This window comes from Moschus berezovskii, chromosome 13 (genome assembly GCF_049115385.1).
Source record: "Moschus berezovskii isolate FMDL1 chromosome 13, NW_MosBer_1.0, whole genome shotgun sequence".
In the NCBI taxonomy this organism is placed as follows: Eukaryota; Metazoa; Chordata; class Mammalia; order Artiodactyla; family Moschidae; genus Moschus; species Moschus berezovskii.
In genome coordinates, this window is record NC_142472.1 from 14,660,785 (window position 1) to 14,674,827 (window position 14,043).

The 14,043-nt window shown below is 42.1% G+C and overlaps 1 protein-coding gene across 1 annotated transcript in view; it reads right to left on the reverse strand.

Annotated features, from left to right (window-relative positions):
• Positions 1 to 14,043, reverse strand: part of LOC148775805 (ATP-binding cassette sub-family C member 4-like) — a 142,490-nt gene that overhangs the window by 71,847 nt on the left and 56,600 nt on the right. The window contains exons 19-20 of the mRNA XM_088842647.1: positions 10,629 to 10,775; positions 6,761 to 6,840 (exon numbers count right to left, since the gene is read on the reverse strand). Coding sequence (XP_088698773.1) covers positions 6,761 to 6,840; positions 10,629 to 10,775 — 227 coding nt within the window. The remainder of the gene's footprint in view (positions 1 to 6,760; positions 6,841 to 10,628; positions 10,776 to 14,043) is intronic.

The window sequence follows — 14,043 nt, forward strand, 5'->3', positions numbered from 1 at the left end:
GTTCAGCTGCTCAGTCATATCAGACTCTTCGTGACCCCACGGACTGCAGCACGCCAGGCCTCCCTGTCCAGTACCAAACCCAGGGTTTACTCAAACTCATGTCCATGAAGTCGGTAAAGAATGTGGCAACCCACTCCAGTATTCTTGCCTGGAAAATCCCATGGATGGAGGAGGTTACAGTCCATAGGGTCGCAAAGAGTCGGACATGACTGAGCAATTTCACTTTCATGTTCATGAAGTCGGTGATGCCATCCAGCCATCTCATCCTCTGTCATCCCCTTCTCCTGCCTTCAATCATACCCAGTATCAGGGTCTTTTCCAATTAGCCAGTTTTTCGTAACAGGTGTCCAAAGTATTGGAGTTTCAGCTTCAGCATCTGTCCTTCCAATAAAAACTCAGGACTGATCTCCTTTAGGGTGGACTGGTTGGATCTCCTTGCAGTCCAAGGGACACTAAGGGTTTTCTCCAACAACAAAGTTCAAAAGATCAATTCTTCAGCACTGATCTTTCTTTATACTCCAAATCTCACATCCACACATGACCACTGGAAAAACCATAGCCTTGACGAGGTGGACCTTTGTTGGCAAAGTAATGTCTCTGCTTTTCAATATGCTGTCTAGATTGGTCATAACTTTTCTTCCAAGGAGCAAGTGTCTTTTAATTTCATGGCTGCAGTCACCATCTGCAGCGATTTTGGAGCCCAAAATATAAAGTCAGTCACTCTTTCCACTATTTCCCCATCTAAGTGATGAAACTGGATGCCACGATCTAAGTTTTCTAAATGGTGAGCTTTAAGCCAACTTTTTCACTCTCCTCTTTCATTTTTGTCAAGAGGCTCTTTAGTTCCTCTTCACTTTCTGCCATAAGGTTATCTGCATATCTGAAGTTATTGATATATGTCCTGAAAATCTTGATTCCAGCTTGTGCTTTATCCATCCCAGCATTTCTCATGATGTACTCTGTATATAAGTTAAATAAGTGGTGTGACAATATACAGCCTTGACATACTCCTTTTCCTATTTGGAACCAGTATGTTCTTCCATGTTCAGTTCTAACTGCTGCTTCCTGACCTGCATATAGGTTTCTCAAGAGGCAGGTCAGGTGGTCTGGTATTCCCATCTCTTTCAGAATTTTCCACAGTTTACTGCGATCCACACAGTCAAAGGCTTTGGCATAGTCAATAAAGCAGAAATAGATGTTTTTCCGGAACTCTCTTTTTTTGATGATCCAGCAGATGTTGAAATTTGATCTCTTGTGCCTCTGCCTTTTCTAAAACCAGCTTGAACATCTGGAAGTTCACGGTTCATGTATTGCTGAAGCCTGGCTTGGAGAATTTTGAGCATGACTTTACTAGCGTGTAAATCTCAAGATGACCTGCCTCTTGAGAAACCTGTATGCAGGTCAGGAAGCAATAGTTAGAACTGGTCATGGAACAACAGACTGGTTACAAATAGGAAAAGGAGTACGTCAAGGTTGTATATTGTCACCCTGCTTATTTAACTTATATGCAGAGTACATCATGAGGAACGCTGGGCTGGAAGAAGCACAAGCTGGAATCAAGATTGCGGGGAGAAATATCAATAACCTCAGATATGCAGATGACACCACCCTTATGGTAGAAAGTGAAGAGGAACTAAAGAGTCTCTTGATGAAAGTGAAAGAGGAGAGTGAAAAGGTTGGCTTGAAGCTCAACATTCAGAAAACTAAGATCATGGCATCTGGTCCCATCACTTCATGGGAAATAGATGGGGAAACAGTGGAAACAGTATCAGACTTTATTTTTGGGGGTTCCAAAATCACTGCAGATGCTGATTGCAGCCATGAAATTAAAAGACGCTTGCTTCTTGGAAGGAAAGTTATGACCAACCTAGATAGCATATTAAAAAGCAGAGACATTACTTTGCCAACCAAGGTCTGTCTAGTCAAGGCTATGGTTTTTCCCGTGGTCATGTATGGATGTGAGAGGTGGACTGTGAAGAAAGCTGATCGCCGAAGAACTGATGCTTTTGAACTGTTGTGCTGGAGAAGACTCTTGAGAGTCCCTTGGACTGTAAGGAGATCCAACGAGTCCATTCTAGAGGAGATCAATCCTGGGTGTTCATGGAAGGACTGATGCTAAAGCTGAAACTCCAATACTTTGGCCACCTCATGCGACGAGTTGACTCACTGGAAAAGAGTCTGATGCTAGGAGGGATTGGGGGTGGGAGGAGACAGGGACGACAGAGAATGAGATGGCTGGATGGCATCGCCGACTCGATGCACATGAGTTTGAGTGAACTCTGGGAGTTGGTGATGGACAGGGAGGCCTGGCGTGCTGTGATTCATGGGGTCGCAAAGAGTCGGACACGACTGAGCGACTGAACTGAACTGAAGATGAGTGCAATTGTGCATCAGTTTGAGCATTCTTTGTCATTGCCTGTGTTTGGGACTAGAATGAAAACTGACATTTTCCAGTCCTGTGGCCACTGCTGAGTTTTCCAAATTTGCTGGCATATTGAGTGCAGCACTTACACAGCATCATCTTTTATGATTTGAAATAGCTCAACTGGAATTCCATCACCTCCACTAGCTTTGTTCATAGTGATGCTTCCTAAGGCCCACGACTTCACATTCCAGGATGTCTGACTCCAGGTTAGTGATCACACCATCATGATTATCTTGGTCATGAAGATCTTTTTTGTACAGTTCTTTTGTGTATTCTTGCCACCTCTTCTTAATATCTTCTGCTTCTGTTATGTCCATACCATTTCTGTCCAAGGGAGCATAAAATGTTCCCTTGGTATGTCTAATGAACAGATCTCTAGTCTTTCTCATTCTATTGTTTTCCTCTACTTCTTTGCATTGATCGCTGAGGAAGGCTTTCTTATCCTTGCTATTCTTTGGAACTCTGCATTCAAATGGGTATATCTTTCCTTTTCTTGTTTGCTTTTCACTTCTCTTCCTTGCACGATTTGTAAGGTCTCCTCAGACAGCCATTTTGCTTTTTTATATTTCTTTTCTTGGGGATGGTCTTGATCCCTGTCTCCTGTACAATGTCGAAAACCTCTGTCCATAGTTCATCAGGCACTCTATCAGATCTAGTCCCTTAAATCTATTTCTCACTTCTACTGTATAATCGTAAGGGATTTCATCTAGGTCATACCTGAATGGTCTAGGGGTTTTCCCTACTTTCTTCAAATTAAGTCTGAATTTGGCAGTCTTCATGATCTGAGCCACAGTCAGCTCCTGGTCCTGTTTTTGTTGACTGTATAGAGCTTCTCCATCTTTGGCTGCAAAGAATATAATCAATCTGATTTTGGTGTTGGCCATCTGGTGATGTCCATGTGTAGATTCTTCTGTGTTGTTAGAAGTGGGTGTTTGCTATGACCAGTACGTTTTCTTGGCAAAACCCTATTAGCCTTTGCCCTGCTTCATTCTGTACTCCAAGGCCAAATTTGCCTGTTACTCCAGGTGTTTCTTGACTTCCTACTTTTGCATTCCAGTCCCCGATAATGAAAAGGACATCTTTTTTGGGTGTTAGTTCTAAAAGGTCTTATAGGTCTTCATAGAACTGTTCAACTTCAGCTTCTTCAGCGTTATTGGTTGGGGCATAGACTTGGATTACCGTGATATTGAATGGTTTGCCTTGGAAATGAAGAGAGATCATTCTGTCATTTTTGAGATTGCACCCAATTACTGCATTTTGGACTCTTTGTTGACCAGTATGGCTACTCCATTTCTTCTAAGGGATTCCTGCCCACAGTAGTAGATATAATGGTCATCTGAGTTAAATTCACCCACTCCAGTCCATTTTAGTTTGCTGATTCCTAAAATGTTGATGTTCAGTCTTGCCATCTATTTGACCACTTCCAATTTGCCTTGATTCATGGACCTAACATTCCAGGTTCCTGTGCAACATTCCTCTTTACAGCATCTGACTTTACTTCCATCACCAGTCACACCCACAGCTGTGTGTTGTTTTTGCTTTGGCTCCGTCTCTTCATTCTTTCTGGAGTTATTTCTCCACTGATCTCCAGTAGCATATTGGGCATCTGCCGACCTGGGGAGTTCATCTTTCAGTGTCCTATCTTTTTGCCTGGACTTCCCTTGTGGCTCAGCTGGTAAAGAATTCAACTTATTTAACTCTGTTAAATCACAACATTATAAAACACCAGTGAGTCTTATCTATACGATGAGATCTATACAAACCCTGGATTTCCTTGGTGACTCAGATGTTAAGGAATCTGCAATGCAGGAGACCCAGGTTCGATCCTGGGGTCAGGAAGATCCCCTGAAAAGAGAATGGCACCCCATTCCATTATCCTTGCCTGGAGAATTCCATGGACAGAGGAGGCTGGCAGTCTACAGTCCATGAGACTGCAAAGAATCGGATACAACTGAGCGACTAACAGGTGCACACACACATACAAAGCCTAAGACTGCTGCTGCTGCTAAGTCACTTCAGTCGTGTCCAACTCTGTGCAACCCCATAGATAGCAGCCGACAAGGCTCCCCCGTCCCTAGGATTCTCCAGGCAAGAACACTGGAGTGGGTTGCCATCTCCTTCTCCAATGCATGAAAGTGAAAAGTGAAAATGAAGTCGCTCAGTCCTGTCCGACTCTTAGCAACCCCATGGACTGCAGCCTACCAGGCTCCTCCATCCGTGGGATATTCCAGGCAAGAGTACTGGAGTGGGGTGCCAAGCCTAAGACTAAACTTTCTAAAAGTGCCCTTTGCTTGGAATACATTAAACACATTCTTCATCCCTAATTTGGCTGCCTTGGATATTTTCACAACCACGTCAGCTCTGGGACCTGGGTATACTTCAATTTGCTCCCAACTGAGAGTCACAGGTAACTCCACTGAAGAGTGAATGGTGAGGTTTGGTTCACAGCTTGTTAACCAGCACAACAGGAAGCTTTAGGGAAACATGGCTTATTTCTTCCTTCATGTTTAGTATATTTCATTGATCAATTGACCTTCCACTTTTGTCAAAGTTCAACCTTATTACAAACTTTAAGTCTGTAGTCCACTGATTTTCTAATTTAACAAAGAAAGGCAATGCTAAAGAATGCTGAAACTACGGCACAATTGCACTCATCTCACACACTAGTAAAGTCATGCTCAAAATTCTCCAAGTCAGGCTTCAGCAATACATGAACCGTTAACTTCCAGATGTTCAAGCAGGTTTTAGAAAAGGCAGAGGAACCAGAGATCAAATTGCCAACATCTGCTGGATCATGGAAAAAGCAAGAGAGTTCCAGAAAAACATCTATTTCTGTTTCATTGACTATGCCAAAGCCTTTGACTTTGTAGATCACAATAAACTGTGGAAAATTCTGAAAGAGATGGAAATACCAGACCACCTGACCTGCCTCTTGAGAAACCTATATGCAGATCAGGAAGCAAGAGTTAGAACTGGACATGGAACAACAGACTGGTTCCAAATAGGAAAAGGAGTAGGACAAAAAGGAAAAGGAATAGGACAAGGCTGTATATTGTCACCCTGCTTATTTAACTTATATGCAGAGTACATCATGAGGAATGCTGGGCTGGAAGAAGCACAAGCTGGAATCAAGATTGCCCGGAGAAATATCAATAACCTCAGATATGCAGATGACAACACCCTTATGGCAGAAAGTGAAGAGGAACTCAAAAGCCTCTTTATGAAAGTGAAAGAGAAGAATAGAAAAGTTGGCTTAACGCTCAACATTCAGAAAACTAAGATCATGGCATCTGGTCCCATCACTTCATGGCAAATAGATGGGGAAACAGTGGAAACAGTGTCAGACTTTATTTTGGGGGGCTCTAAAATCACTGCAGATGATGAGTGCAGCCATGAAATTAGAAGACCCTTACTCCTTGGAAGGAAAGTTACGACCAACCTAGACAGCATATTAAAGAGCAGAGACATTACTTTGCCAACAAAGATCTATCTAGTCAAGGCTATGGTTTTTCCAGTGGTCATGTATGGATGTGAGAGTTGGACTGTGAAGAAAGCTGAGTCCTGAAGAATTGATGCTTTTGAACTGTGGTGTTGGAGAAGACTCTTGAGAGTCCCTTGGACTGCAAGGAGATCCAACCAGTCCATTCAAAAGGAGATCAATCCTGGGTGTTCACTGGAAGGACTGATGCTAATTCTGAAACTCCTATACTTTGGCCACCTCACATGAAGAGTTGAATCACTGGAAAAGACTCTGATGCTGGGAGGGATTGGGGGCAGGAGGAGAAGGGGGCGACAGAGGATGAGATGTTTGGATGGCATCACTGACTCAATGGACATGAGTTTGGGTAAACTCTGGGAGTTGGTGATGGACAGGGAGGCCTGGCATGCTGCAGTTCACGGGGTCGCAAAGAGCCGGACACAAGTGAGCGACTGAACTGAACTGAGCCACCTAGGAAGCCCAACACAATGCATAATTTAGTTAATCTAGGCTATCTTTCCATGAGAGGTGATTATTTTTATATTATGAAATGTGCTCTTAGTAAAGGGAATCCACACCAGACACCTTGGAGGCAGAGGGAGAACCACTTGCCCAGCATGTTGCTGCTTCAAACCAATGTTGACGTGACCGTGTAGACGCGCCTGCCCCAGGGGTTACTCATGTTAACTCAGGATCCCAATCAGAACTGCACCTTTCTCTCACAAACACAGCCTTTACTGAAGATAACAGGACACAGTGCCAGGTTTAAAGGCCCAAACTCAGCCCCTGTGAAAAATCCTTGAGAAACAGGCACTCTGCTCTTCCCTGTGAGAACTCTGGCAGGACTGATACATTACCTGGATGAAATCAAGAAATATCAGGGGCAGCAAGTCATCCATATGTCCAATGTCTTTGGAGAAACAATTCAAAATTCTTCCTGCAAGAACAGGATACAAGAAATTACTCATTCCCTCAGGAGTTTTAAGAGAAATAATTCATGAACATATCAAAACAATATTTTTGAAGACTATGTATTTAGGGATTTTCCTGGTGGTACAGTGTCCCCAGTGCAGGGGACATGTGTTCAATCCCTGGTCTGGGAAGATTCCACATGCTGCAGAGCAACTAAGCCTGTGCGCCGCAACTACTGAAGCCCATGTGCCCAGAGCCTGAGCTCTGCAACAGAAAAAGCCACCACAATGTGAAGCCCAGGCACTGCAATGAGGAGTGACCCTTGTTACTCCTCACTGGAGAAAGCCTCCATGCAGCAGCAAAGACCTAATGCAAGTAAAAACAAATAAATAAATCTTTAAAAAATCAAGTATGTGTATTAAATATTTAATATATTGGGCTTCCCCAGGGACTCAGAGCTAATGAATCCATCTGCCAAAGCAGGAGATGTAAGAGACAGGGGTCCAATCCCTGGGTCAGGAAGATCCCCTGGAGGAGGAAATGGCAACCTACTCCAGTAGCCTTTCCTGGGAAATCCCATGGACAGAGGAGCCTGGCAGGCTAAGTTTATGGGACTACAAAAGAGTCGGTCATGACTTAGCGGTAAAACAATAACAAATTTAATATATTACAAATTCAAATGAAATAAGCCAATGTCAGTGGTAAAAAGAAAGACAAAATAGGATGACACCTAAAGAGAAACAAAAATACCATCAAATGGCAGTGGGTGGGGAATTGAAACTGAGCCCTGATTTTTAAAAGAATGGGGGAACCTTATTGCAGTATCAGGAAGAGTTGGTAGATTCGAGAATTTCCCTCCCTTTAGATCCATCTTATCTAAGGCTCACTCCAAGTGCTAAATCTGTAAATAAACAGTTGTAAAATACCTAAGTAAATCCTAATTGTCAAACCAATTTTGCTTTAATTATCAAGATTAATTTTGGCAAGTGATGCTTTCTATAATAAATATAATTATATCCTCTCTGTAATTTTATTCCCTCCAGATGGCTCACAGCACCTCACATTTTGGGAAATTTTGGATTCTGGCCATTTCCAAGTTTTGAGTTTAGTACTGCGATAATAAGTTGCTATTTTCAGAGGTGTACCAGGTGTGACAAGCACAGACTTACGAATAAGCATCTAAGACCACAGGGGTGTAGGCAGGAAACAGAAATATTACTAAATGACTAAGAATCACTTATCATTGATTTTATTTCCCGTCTCAGAATCCATGATAATAGTATACTCTTAAGGCTGCAGGACAGAATATGGGAATTTCTGGTAAATATCTGGTGTAAACTAAAAATGTCACATCAGTAAACAAAGGATGCTGCAGCCATCAGGACTCTGAAGCCACCCCTGCAAGGGTGGTGCACCCTGAGGAGACTCAGGATGAGAAAGAACAGGACACTGGCACCAGACAGGGGAGGTGCACACCAAAGGAACTGTAACAGGGAGGAGCCAATTTTGACTGCATGCTGGATCTGTTTCTTTGACCATGACAATTTTGACGCTTTGGTCAGGGAACCCTGCCCCTCTGCATAAATGTTAAAGTGGCTTTTCTCAGCAAACGGGGAGACAATCTGACCCTTACCACCTGTCAATGGGTGCAGAAAAGAAAAATGAACAAATATTTTGCAAGATAAATGGCCTTTTGACTTTACTTCCTCACCTCCTCTCCTCTCTGTTCTATAAAAGAACCAGGCATCCAGATCCCAATAAGATGCCTATTTTGGGACATCAGTCTGCCATCTTCTCAATCTGCCAGGTTTCCAAATAAAGTCATTATTCTTTGCCTGAACACGTCATCTGTAAGACTTATCGGCGTTGTGAGGCAAGCAGAGCGAGCTTGAACTTGGTAACAAGTAATACCCCTCTGTGTGGTTTTCTCTTCATACAATCACATTCCAGAAACAAAAGTACTATAAACAATCTATTATAAATTCTACTTTTGAAAATAAACACAGGGAAGAGTTCAATTTAATATACCACTAAAAGAGTAAATAACCGATGCCCCTAAACCTTTGGGCCTATCTTTGCATTCCTTATTTGGGCTTCTATTTTCTTGAAGGGATGAAGTTCTGATAATAGACACAGGAGGGGGAGACAAGATACACACTGGTATGCCTGCTGTTCTAGGATTAGTGACCCTAAAGGTTTAAACTTGGTTCCAAATCCTTGAATAATAAATCAGCATCTGGAGAAGCCTACAGGTCATCAAGAGTCTGGTTAACAGTGGTCACAAGCTGTGATAACAGAAATTCAGTCCCACTTGATGCTCCCAAATTTACAACTGTCGTTTTCACGTTAACAGGCAAAGTAGAGAGACTTCACAGCCATAATAGCAAAGACTCTCAATCACTCCCTCACTACATTCGTAATAAAATGAGACTGTATGGGCCTCTGCAGTTTACCATCCTGTGCTCCTCACAGTGCCTGGACTAAAGAACACGCGTTGAATAAATCTGTACAAGATGCTGCCCTAAACAGTCTTATTTAATCCTCACAACAGTCTTGTGAAACAGGAAGGGCAGTGGTTAATCCCATTTCACGGGAGAGAAGTTCCCAGACACCATGTCGACATCCTCACTGAGGTTCATTAGGCACTGACCCTGTGCTAAGTGCTGTGAATGTATTAACCTGCTTCATGCCCACAACATCAAGATATCAGTAAGTGTGTGAACAGTATCCTCATTTTATAGGTAAGAAAATTGAGACACAGAGAAATTAAATAACTTGCATATAAGTTTTAACGTAACTATAACTGCCTATTACTATTAGTAACTATCTCCAGGACTGAACCAAGAAAGTTGGCTCCAGACTTCATACTTGTAACCATGACAACATCCTGCCTGGAGATTTGCCTGCCCAGTAGTATGATCACACAGCTAGTTGGTGGCCAGGCCAAGGCTACTGCTGTCCTCCTTCCAGTCACATCCCTGCCTCAACAGGTCCTGTCAATCATCACCTGCAAAAACAAAGCTGCCCTGGGCCTCAGCACAAGTCTAACCAACAGAACAGAGTGGGCATGTGTGCTGATGAACTAGGAACCCAGGTCAGGAGGCTACCTTCAGAAGCAAGACTGGTTGAAGGCCTCGGGGTGTAGGAAACAACCACTTGGAACCCTTCAGGGACACTTTAACTTAATAATGAAGATCCTCCTGCTAGGTATCACAAGACATCTTTAATGTAACCAAAAGTCCATTGTAAAACTAGAGTTGATTTTATCGAAGAGGATGTTTACATTTCACTGATCTTGTATTTTAATTAGTCTTACATTACCATTTAGGTAAAACTCAAAATATAAGCATGTGCCAGAGCTCTGTGGTCCCAGAAATGGATGGACAAAGAAAGAAAGAAACACACAGCCTGTTTTCTGTAGAGATGTTCCTGGAAGATGGTCCTTCCTAGTTAGTTTAATACCATGTAACACAGCCAACATTTTAACAACTAGTCAAAAACATTTCAACATATTTTCATCATCTGTTGGATGTTTCATATGCCACATAACAAATGGACTCATAGATCATCCTGCAAAGTAAACATTCATGTATTTTTACAGACATGCATAAATTGGAATAAAAGCTTATATGCTCCTATATTCAGATTTTCTCTGGTAGGAAAAATTACCAGTGAAGCTTTTTATAGAAAATGAATAAACATACACAGTGATTTTCTTCCAAACATCTCTTCCACTTTCAAATATGAAAATGTAAATAGGCACTTAATGTGTTAACAAGGCATATTCATTAAGAAATTTCGTGTCTGACTTACCTATTGGATTTCTATGGAAGAACAATACCGGAGCTCTTAAAATGCTCTCCAACATTTTGTTGTGCAAAGTTTGTGAAGAATTAACAAGGACATAAAATATCAACAGAGACCTTGTGATGCCAAAAAGGACAGTAGACACAGTTAACCCTGAAATAAAGAAGCATCACTCAGCACAAGATCTCTGTCTTATTCTCAACCATACTAAAGAATGGCAGACAGTTTAAAAAGGTACTGTGCATTTTATTCTATAAATAAAATTTGTATAGCGATTTACATACATACAGAATAAAAAACATATATATATATAGTAGGTTATCTAAGAGTTTAATGTTTTCAAAAATACATTTATAAAGAAAAATATAAAAATCACTGTTTTCCTCCAACTAAATAGAAACAACATGGGGGAAAAATCATGTGTAAAATACAGCTTCATTCTAGGCTTGCCTAATTCAATTACAAGTTCTAATAAAACTTATAAGAAAGATAATTATACAAGTAGCTGATCTTCCTTTCTCGACACTTCAAATCTCATTATTTACAACATCACCAACTCCTGGAGTTCACTCAAACTCACGTCTATCGAGTTGTGATGCCATCAGCCATCTCATTCTCTGTCGTCCCCTTTTCCTCCTGCCCCCAATCCCTCCCAGCATCAGAGTCTTTTCCAATGAGTCAACTCTTCGCATGAGGTGGCCAAAGTATTGGAGTTTCAGCTGGTTAAGTTCTTGAATTTCATCAACAGGCATTTGGCTTAGCCCAAAATCCTGTATGAATGTGTAACAGAATCCCTTCCTTCTTCTTTAAACCCTCATTGTCCATCAATTCAGAAGGTAAACAGCTGGTAGGTTCAAGTTTCTTATCAAGTGATCAAGAAAATAAATACAAAATTTCAATGAGTGGATTTTTACATAATCAAGGCTATGGTTTTACCAGTGGTCATGTATGGATGTGAGAGTTGGACTGTGAAGAAAGCTGAGCGCCGAAGAATGGATGCTTTTGAACTGTGGTGCTGGAGAAGACTCTTGAGAGTCCTTTGGATCGCAAGGAGATCCAACCAGTCTATCCTAAAGGAGATCAGTCCTGGGTGTTCATTGGAAGGACTGATGCTGAAGCTAAAGCTCCAATACTTTGACCACCTCATGCGAAGAAATGACTCATTGGAAAAGACCCTGATGCCGGGAGGGATTGGGGGCAGGAGGAGAAGGGGACAACAGGGGATGAGATGGCTGGATGGCATCACATGAGTTGGTGATGGACAGGGAGTTGGTGATGGACAGGGAGCCCTGGTGTGCTGCGGTTCATGGGGTCACAAAGAGCTGGACATGACTGAGCGACTGAACTGAACTGAACTCTTTGCAGAAAGTTTTTCCAAGCATTTCCTGTGAGAATATTTAAATTTTTACTTATTTAAAAAAAATTTATTGGAGTATAGTTGCTTTTCAATGTTGTGTTGGTTTCTGCTGTTCAACAAAGTAAATCAGCTATACATACACATATATCCCTTCCCTCTTGTACCTCCCTTCCCCCATCCCTCCCCTCTAGGTCATCATAGAGCACTGAGCTGAGCACCCTGTGCTATTCAGCAGCTTCCCACTAGCTATCTGTTTTACACATGGTAGTGTACATATGTCAATCCTAATCTCCCAGTTCATCTCCCTCTCCTCCCCACTCCTGCTCTGTGTCCAAACATCTATTCTCTACAACTCTATTCGTCCCCTGCAAATAGGTTCATCTGCACCATTTTTCTCGATTCCATGTTGTTGTTCAGTTACCATGTCACGTTCAACATTTCACAACCCCATTGACTGCAGCACGCCAGGCTTCCCTGTCCCTCACCATCTCCCGGAGTTTACCCAAGTTCATGAATTGGTGATGCCATCCAACCAGCTCATCCTCTGTCACTCTCTTGTCCTTTTGCCTTCAACCTTTCCCAGCATCAGGGTCTTTTCCAGTGAGTCAGCTGCTTGCATCAAGAGGCCAAAGAACTGGAGCTTCAGCTTCAGCATCAGTACTTCCAATGAGTATTCATGGTTGATTTCCTCTAAGACTGACTGTTTTGATCTCCCTTCTGTCCAAGGGACTCTCAATCTCAAATCTTCTCTAGCACCACAGTTCTAAAGCCTCAATTCTTCAGTGCTCAGCCTTCTTTATTGTCCAGCTCTCACATCCGTACATGACTACTGGAAAGAACACAGCCTTGAGTATATGGCCCTTTGTCAGCAAAGTGATGTCACTGCTTTTTAACACACTGTCTAGGTTTGTCATAACTTTCCTACCAAGAAGAAATTGTCTTCTAATTTCATGGCTGCAGTCACCATCTGCAGTGATTTTAGAGCCCAAAAAGAGGAAATCTGCCATTACTCCCAAATTTTCCCCTTCTGTTTGCCGTGAAGTGATGGGACTGGATCCCATGATCTTAGTTTTTTTTAATATTCAGTTTTAGAGGCTCTTTAGTTCCTTTGTGGTTTCTGCCATTAGAGTGGTATCACCCACATATCTGAGATTGATATTCTCCAGCAATCTTGATTCCAGTGTAACCCACCCAGCCTGGCATTTCACATGATGTGCTCTTTGTATGCGTTAAATAAACAGGGTGACAATAAACAGCCTTGTTGACTCCTTTCTCAATCCTGAACCAATCAGTTGTTCCACACAGGGTTCTAACTGTTGCTTCTTGATTTGCATACAGGTTTCTCAGGAGACAGGTAAGAAGGTCTGGTATTCCCACCTCTTTAAGAGCTTCCATAGTTTGTTATGACAAAAACAGTGAAAGGCTTTAGCTTAGTTAGTGAAACAGAGGTAGATGCTTTTCTGGAATTCCCTTGCTTTCTCTATGATCCAGCCAATGTTGGCAATTTGACCTCTGGTTCCTCTGACTTTTCTAAACGCAGCTTGAACATCTGGAAGTTCTCAGTTCACATAATGCTGAACATAGCTTGAAGGATTTTGAGCATAACGTTGGTAGCACGGGAGATGAGTGCAATTGTCTGATGAACATTCTTTAGTACTGCCCTTCTTGGGAATTGGGATGAGGACTGACTTTTTCCAGTCCTGTGGCCACTGCTGGATTTTCCAAATTTGCTGACATATTGAGTGAAGCAATTTAAATCTTTTAGGATTTTAAATAGCTCTGCTGGAATTCCATCACCTCTAGTAGCTTTATAGGCAGCCATGCTTCCTAAGGCTCACTTGACTTCACACTCCAGAATGTCTGGCTCTGAGTGAGCGACTACATCATGGCGGTTATCCAGGTCATTAAGATTTTTATCGTATAGTTCTTCTGTGTATTCTTCCATCTCTTGTTGATCTCTTCTGCTTCAGTTACGTCTTTACCATTTCTGTCCTTTATTGTGCCCATCTCTGGATGAAATGTTCCTTTGATATTTCCAAGTTTCTTGAAGAGATCTCTAGCCTT